The sequence below is a fragment of the Myotis davidii genome, unplaced genomic scaffold, assembly GCF_000327345.1.
Source record: "Myotis davidii unplaced genomic scaffold, ASM32734v1 scaffold292, whole genome shotgun sequence".
In the NCBI taxonomy this organism is placed as follows: domain Eukaryota; kingdom Metazoa; phylum Chordata; class Mammalia; order Chiroptera; family Vespertilionidae; genus Myotis; species Myotis davidii.
In genome coordinates, this window is record NW_006285042.1 from 671683 (window position 1) to 680539 (window position 8857).

The 8857-nt window shown below is 41.4% G+C and overlaps 1 protein-coding gene across 2 annotated transcripts in view; it reads right to left on the reverse strand.

Moving 5' to 3' along the window:
- Positions 1 to 8857, reverse strand: part of EAF2 (ELL associated factor 2) — a 36766-nt gene that overhangs the window by 24304 nt on the left and 3605 nt on the right. For both annotated transcript variants that reach the window (XM_006755346.1, XM_006755345.1), the window contains exon 2: positions 2715 to 2809. In XM_006755346.1, the coding sequence (XP_006755409.1) occupies positions 2715 to 2809 (95 nt within the window). The remainder of the gene's footprint in view (positions 1 to 2714; positions 2810 to 8857) is intronic.

Here is an 8857-nt window from a genome sequence, read left to right on the forward strand (position 1 = left end):
ATAGCTTTGGATGAGGACAGTTGGGGGGTGGTAAGGGCCAAGGGTGGGGTGGGAGCTGGGTGGAGGGGAGCTATGGGGGGAAAAAAGAGGAACAACTGTAATAATCTGAACAATAAAGAATTAAAAAAATAAATAAAAGCATAATATGCTAATTAGATCAGACATCTTTCCAGACGAAGCTGGGGCTGCACGGGCCCAGCCCCTTGCATGAATTTCATGCATTGGACCTCTAGTAGTATAATAAAAGTTCTATTTTATGGGATGACTCTAAGCTTCTAGGCATTTTTACCAGGATGATAAAAATGAATTCATAAAGAAAATAGGAGAAACTAAATGCCTCAAACTAATAATCATTACAGTTCCATAAAATACCCACAAAATTAAGAACTCTAAAGAGTAAACCTCCTACTTGTTTTTTTAATAAGTTCTTTAATTAAGAAGGAAAAATTCACAAAGTTCAGTTGAAATTGTAATTTCTATTCTTATTCATAATTATTTAAGGACTGCAAGAAGAAAAAAAATATTTGCTCTTGATAGGTGGTAATTTTAACAATTTTCTTTCATTCTATCTGTCTAAAAGAGTTACAGGATACGTTCAAACACTTATGCATTACACAAAGGTCCTTTACTTCCTGATTATTAAATACCTTACCACCTCTCAGTATGTCCCCAAATGCACCCACCTAGCCAAAGTATCTTATATATAGTTCTTCAAATGTAATAGGCTCTTCAGTTGCTTTGTCTTAGACCAGTGGTTCTCAACCTTCCTAATGCTGAGACCCTTTAATACAGTCCCTCATGTTGTGGTGACCCCTAATTTCATTGTTAGAAATTGAACATAATTAAAGCATAGTGATTAATCACAACAATAATATGTAATTATATGTGTTTTCCGATGGTCTTAGGTGACCCCTGTGAAAGGGTCGTTTGACCCCCAAAGGGGTCGCGACCCACAGGTTGAGAACCGCTGTCTTAGACCATTATCTTTTTCTTTACTCTGCCTAAAATGGCCTTCCCTCTATTCTTCAACTAGGCAACTTCAACACAGTATGTACTCTTGTCTCATTTCCCTCTCCTGGCTGAGTTACCTCACTTTTGTACTCCCATAATACTCTGTATATACTCTTGTGATAGTCCTTATGTTTCTATATTATAATCTACTAGAGGCCCAGTGCACAAAAATTTGTGCACTCGGCGGGGAGGGGGTCCCTCAGCCTGTCCTGTGCCCTCTTGCAGCCCTCAAAGGATGTCCACCTGTTGGATTAGGCCTGCTCCCCAGGGGATTGGGCCTAAACTGGCAATAAGACATCCCTCTGGCAGCCTAGGAGCCCTCGGAGGATGTCCACTTGCCAGCAAGGAGCAGACCTAAGCTGCAGTCGGACATCCTTAGCGCTGCTGAGGAGGCAAGAGAGGCTCCCACCACCCCCACTGTACTGGCAGCCATCAGCCTGGCTTGTGGCTGAGCAGAGCTCCCCCATGTGGGCGCACCCTGACCACCAGAGGGCAGCTCCTGCATTGAGTGTCTGCCCCCTGGTGGTCAGTGTGTGTCATAGTGACCAGTCATTCCCAGTCTTTCTGCTGGTAGGGTCAGTTTGCATATTACCCTTTTACTATATAGGATAGAGGCCTGGTGCATGGGTGGGGGCCGGCTGGTTTGCCTTGAAGGGTGTCCCAGATCAGGATGGGGTCTCGCTTGGGTGCCTGGCCAGCCTGGGTGAGGGGCTGATGGCCGTTTTCAGGCTGACTGGTGACTGAAGCTCCCAGTCTCCCCTTTTTTTTCTTTTTTTTTTAATTCTGGGATTTATTTACTTTCTATAATTGAAACTTTGTTGCTTTTGGAGCTTAGAGTAGGCCGTGGCAGGCAGGGAACCTTGGCTTCCTCCATCACCGGAGCAAGCAAGTCTCCTGCTCGCTTCAGCTGAGTGGCTGCCGGCCGCCATCTTTGTTGGCAGTTAATTTGCATATCTCGCTGATTAGCCAATGGGAAGCGTAGCGGAGATACAGTGAATTACCCTTTTTGTCTTTTATTAGCTAGGATTATTTCCTGTTTTCCTCATTAAATAACATTTTTTAGGACACTGACCATGTCAAATATATCTCTGTATTCCCAATAGCTACCTAATGCATGAATTGTGTAATTATTTAATTTAAATTCAGTGGGAATTTTACAAAAATATCTCTTTAGCCTAAATATATAGAAATAGGTTAGCCGGCATGGCTCAGTGGATTAAGCATCATCCCCTGAACTACGAGGTTTCTGGTTTGATTCCAGTCAGGCATATGCCCTGGTTGTGGCCTCAATCCCCAGTAGGGGGCATGCAGGAGGCAGCCCATTGATGTTTCTCTATAATTGATGTTCTTCTCTTCTCTCCTTCTCTCTTACCCTCTCTCTAAAAAATCAATAAAATTTAAAAAAATAAGTTAAATAAATAAATAAGTAAATATATAGAAATACTGCCCAGCCAGCATGGCTCAGTGATTGAGTGTCAATCTATGAACCAGGTCACAGTTTGATTCCCAGTCAGGGCACATGGCAAATGCCTGGGCTGCAGGCTTAATCCTCAGTGTGGGCCATGCAGGAGGCAGCTGATCAATGATTCTCTCTCACCACTGATGTTTCTGTCTCTCTCCCTCTCCCTTCCCCCCTAAATCAATAAAAATATATTTTAAATATATGTATACACACACACACACACACACACACATATACTCACTTCTATATTTGGCAGAGTTATTGTCACCTGTTCACCTTTGCCGACCTCAAGTTCTCCTTCACAAGAAGTGTCAACCGAAGCTGGTTTGAAGTCATCTAAAAACAGATATGGATACAGATTGTTATAAGATGGAACAATACCCTATTACTTAGATATGAGCATGTGTCAGAGTGATAAATTATTTTTCAACAACCAGTAATTAAAATGGTTTAAAAGAGTCTTTATATTACAAATAAACAAACAAAATACAATCCAGTTTACTTCTGTATGTATAATAAGGAACCACAAAATTCAGCTAGAATAAAAAGATGAGAGGTTGGCCAACAACCTCTGACATCAGTTTCATGATATCAACATCAATGGGGAGAGAAGGCAACGATATCTTCTTTCATCTTTTCAGAGACATCTCCTTCCATTCTTGCCTCATTCAAACTAGCTTCCAATCAACAAACGGCTAAACTATCAAAGTACCTAGAGCTTGCCCTTCTTTTCTCTGTGCTTTTGCTCTCTTAGAATTGGAATCCTATTTTAAAATTCCCTCTTCTATGAAGGGGTCTCTGTGTTTAGCCCTTTCCCTATTCTCCAAAATTTCAACTCTTATCGATTTCTGTAGCATTTACCATATCACTTATGAAAATCTAACATTTATTACCTGAAATTATTTAACAATTTGTGTCCTATTGAACTGTAATATTTATTTAGTTATTGTTAATTTATTGGGGTGACACTGTTAACAAAATTATACAGGTTTTAAGTGCACAATTCTATGACACATCATCTGTACACTGTATTATGTGGTCACCACCTCAAGTCAAGTCTCCATAACATTTATTTATTTATTTATTTTACTTATTTTTTAATCCTCACCCGAGGATATTTTTCCTTGATTTTTAGAGAGAGTAAAAGACAGAGAGAAATATCAATGTAAGAGAAACACATCAATTGGTGGCCTCCTGCTCTTGACCGGAATCGAACCCGGAACTGAACCCGGAATCATTCGGTCTGCATGTTGATGCTCTATCCACTGAGTCAAACCAGCTAGGGCAAGTCTCCATAATTTTTTTCCCAAACTGTTTTAAAAAAATAATTCTTTATTGTTGAAAGTATTATATATGTCCCCTTTTTACCCCCACTAACCCCCCTCCAGCCTGCTCCCACCCCCCAAGTCTCCATAACTTTAAAAGCACAATGCCTCATATTTGAATTCCTTCAGGATTGTGGCTCCTAACACAATGTCTTTAATATAATGGGTTCCTAAGAGATCTTCATAACTGACTCTGGTTCATATCCCTTCTCTGAACCACAACCAAACTTCTTTCTAAAAAATATTTTTATTGAATTTTATTGAATTTTATTTTTTATTTTTTGGGTGTTTTTTTTTGGCGGCGGGCAGTGGGGCGCAGGCACAGTCAGGCACGTGCAGTCGCGGCTGGGCACAGGCCTTGCTGGCGCCTCGGGCTCCTGGGAGGGGGCCTTTTTATTGAATTTTAGAAAGAGAAGAAGAGAGAGGGGAGAAGAGAAACATTGATGTGAGAGCAGAACATCAATCAGCTGCCTCCTGTATGCCCCCTATTGGGGAATCCAGCCCACAACTCTTTTGATGCATGAGTTGATGCCCAACCAACTGAACCACACCAAATATTTTTATTGTGTTCAGAGAGGAAGGGAGAGGGAGAGAGAGATAGAAACATCAGTGATGCAAGAGAATTATTGATGGGCTGCCTCTTGCACGCCCCCTACTGGGGATGGAGTCCGTAACCCATGTGGCCTTGACCAGATTTGAACCTGGGACCCTATACACTGAACCAAAACAGCTAGGGCACCAATTTTTTAAAAAATATATTTTATTGATTTTTTACATAGAGGAAGGGAGAGGAATTGAGAGTTAGAAACATTGATGAGAGAGAAACATCGATCAGCTGCCTCCTGCAAACCCCCTACTGGGGATGTGCCCGCAAACAAGGTACATGCCCTTGACCTGAATCAAACCTGGGACCCTCTGGTCCGCAGGCCTATGCTCTATCCACTGAGCCAAACCGGTTAGGGCCAAATTTATTTTTAAGTATAAAGTAATTTAAGTTAAATTATGTGTTTGTTTTCTAATTGTTTTGAGGATTAGATTCATCTTTACTGCAAGACTATCATTTCTTTAGGGTGGATATTGCCATATACCTTTTGTACTTTTCACTAGTATGCTTCTGTTCTCAGAGAGGGCGCTCATTACTTATTATTTGACAACAAAGACAATTCTCTGTAATAAATATGCCAAACATTAATTAGCGGTTCTCAACCTGTGGGTCGTGACCATCAGAAAACACATATAGCATATCAGATATTTACATTATGATTCATAACAGTAGCAAAATTACAGTTATGAAGTAGCAACAAAAATAATTTTATGGTTGGGGTCACCACAACATGAAGAACTGTATTAAAGGGTCACGGCATTAGGAAGGTTGAGAACCACTGCATGGCCCTCTGACCTCTCATGTTTTTGAGACAGTGACACAAAGGATAATACTGGGAGATATGACTGTCATTTGACACCACTAAATAATGCTTTGAAGTTAGAAAGGTAACCCAAGGCAGTGAGGCAGACCGGTGGGAACCCTAGTGACCCAGAGAATGACTAAGCCCAATCTCAAGGGGACAACTACAACTCGGCTCCAGCCAACCACTGCCTAAAGGAATATGGGCTAGGTATTGCCAGGTTATCTTCTGATTTTTTAAAAAGATAAGCTGGTAATTCAGATTTTTGTATAGTAGGTCTTGATTGTTAGCTATTTACAACTAATTCATATTAGTTGTAAATAGTTAACTGTGTGGGCCAAGCAAAACATCTCAAAAGTAAAATTCAGCCAATAGGCTGTTAATCTAGATCTTTGGTTTTAGTGTTGAAAAACTGATTATTTTTCTTTATAATAAATCATCACCTTTTAATCTTTAAAACATCTCTTTAAATTGAATACTCTCACCCATATTTTATAATGGGGCACTCCTCTGTAATACTAGTAAATCCAGTAAAAGATCAAGTCAGGAACTCAAGCCACATACTCTATCCACTCATCCTATCTAATCCTATCTAATAATAGACAAACATGATAATTGACCATACTTTCGCTATGCCTCCCACTGGCTAATCAGTGAGATATGCAAATTAACCGCCAATAAATATGGCGGTTAATTTGCATACGTAGGCATGAAGCAGCAGAGCGAAGACTGAAGGCGGCTCCGGCCGGAGCAGCGAAGGCAAGAAGGCGGCTCCGGCCGGAGCGAAGGCCTGGGTCCCGGGTGCCGGGGGAAAACTGGTGCCAGCAGCCAGGGGAAGGGAAGGCCTATTGCATGAATCTTTTTGTGCAACAGGCCTCTAGTATTATATAGCCTCTTTGCCTTATATCTACAATTCTTCACTTTTGTATATGTGTGTGTGTTGCGGGGGGGTGGGGGGGCAGTGTTAGGATATGAGGAACAGTCATAAGTCCTTATAGGTATCTGATGAAAATTATAAACCAGATATAGATCCTCTCCACAAAAAAGTATACATAAATATGCATATCAAATACTGTATAATTTCAAAAGATTTACAAGCCCTTGAAGCCTGTCCATAAATGCCTATAGTATCTGAGATAACCAAAAAGACAGTGTGCTCAAAATATCTGTAGATTTACTTAATGATAAACATGAGCTTAAAATCAGTAAGTCTAAAAATGGGCAAAGGACATAAATAAACACTTCTCCAAAGAGGACATATAGATGGCCCAGAGACATATAAAAAAATGCTCAGTCACTGATCATGAAAGAGATGCAAATTAAAACAACAATGAGGTATCATCTCATACCTGTCAAAATAGTACCAAAAATCAACAAATGACAAGTCCTGGCGAGGTGGTGGAGAAAAGGGAATCCTAGAACACTGCTGGTGGGAATGCAGACTGGTACAGCCATTATAGAAAACAGTATGGAGTTTCCTCAAAAAATTAAATATGGAACTGCCATTTGACCCAGTGATCCCATTTCTAGGACTATATCCTAAGAAACCCAAAATACCAATCAGAAAGAATGTATGCATCCTATGTTCATAGCAGCACAATTTATAATAGCTAAGATCTGGAAACAGCCCAAGTGCCCATCAGTAGATGAGTAGATAAAAAAAGCTGTGGTACACTTATACCATGGAATACTATGCAGCAGTAAAAAAGAAGAATCTCTTACCCTCTGAGACAGCATGGAGGGAGACCTGGAGAGTATTATGCTAAGTGAAATAAGTCAGTCAGAGAAAGAGAAGTATCACATGATCTTACTCATATATGAATCTAAGTAACAAAATAAACTGATGAACAGAGTGGGTCCAGGGACACACAAGCATAGAATAGAGTGCGGAATCTCAGAGGGAAGGCGGGGAAAGCTGGGTGGGTGGGAGGTAATCAACCAAGGACCTTGTATGCATATATACATGGCCCATGGACACATGGGGCGGTGAGAACCTGGGGAGGGGCGGGGGCAGGCTGGAAAGGGTCAATGGGGGAAAAAGGGGGACATAAGTAATACTTTCAACAATAAAGAATTATCCTATATAATAAAAGCCTAATATACTAAGTGTCCGGTTGTCCAGACGTCAGTTCAACCAATCAAAGCATAATATGCTAATGAAATGCTAAGGCTGCTCCACCGCTCGCTACGACGTGCACTGACCCTCAAGGGGAAGACGCTCTGAACGGTAGGTTAGCTTGCTGCTGGTGTCTGGCCAATCGGGACTGAGCAGATGGGCTGGACACCCCCTCCCGTGTCCCTTCCCAGTCCTTATTGTGTACCGGTGGGGTCTCTCAGCCTGGCCTCCACCCTCTCGCAATCTGGGAGCCCTCAGGGGATGTCGGAGAGCAGTTTTGCCTGATCCCGCTCAATGCAGGAGCTGGCCCCTGGTGGAGAGTGCATTCCCACAGTGGGAGTGCCACTCAGCCAGAAGCCAGGCTCATGGCTGGTGAGCACAGCGGTGTTGGCAGGAGCCTCTCCCACCTCTGCAGCAGCACTAAGAATGTCCAACTGACGGCTGGGAGCGGGCCTAGGCTATCAGTCGGATATCCCCCAAGGGCTCCTGGGCTCCCTGAGGGACCTCCTCCCCCGAATGCATGATTTTCATGCACCAGGCCTCTAGTTTACAAATAAAATAAAATAAATAAGTCTATCAAAACTATTCTGAACCTATTTGCATTTCTATTATTCTATTAAGAGAAATTTCACGTTTTATTATATTATTTAAGCAATGTCTTTTATTTACCTTCAAACAAAAAGTTTTTTTTAAAAAAAAATGTTGGTTTTTTTAATGAGAGAGAGAGAGAGAGAGAGAGAGAGAGAGAGAGAGGAAGGGAGAGGGAGAGAGAAAAGCATCCAAGAGAGAGAGAAACATGGATCAGCTGCCTCCTCCTGCACGCCCCCTACAAGGGATGGAGCCAGCAACCAGGGTATATGCCCTGACCAGGGAATCCAACCTGTGACCTTTTGGTGCATGGGACTAAGCTCAACCAGCTGAGCAACACCGGCTAAGGCAAAACAAGTTTTTTATAAAGTAGACAACTTTTCAGTTTCAAGGGGTTAAATATAGCTCTAGAATTTTAGAATTTGTTGAATAATCTCATCTTCATGCTATCTATATACTTCCAAATGTCAAATGCATTCTCTTGTAAGTTGCTGATTCCAAACTAAATAGTTTATTTCTTTCAGTTCTCCTTGGTTTGGAAATTTCACCACCAATTTTACTGTTATTTTTTCTCTCTGGATTTCCTTCATCTATGTTATTTTCTTTGGCTTTCTAATACAATTACTTATCCTATATAATAAAAGGCTAAAATCCAACACTTGTGCACTGCTGGTGGGAATGCAGACTGGTGCAGCCACTATGGAAGACAGTATGGAGTTTCCTCAAAAAATTGAAAATGGAACTCCCATTTGACCCTGTGATCCCACTTCTAGGAATATATCCCAAGAAACCAGAAACACCAATCAGAAAGGATATATGCACCCCTATGTTCATAGCAGCACAATTCACCATAGCTAAAATCTGGAAACAGCCTAAGTGCCCATCAGTAGATGAATGGATTAGAAAACTGTGGTACATCTACACGATGGAATACTATGCTGCTCTAAAA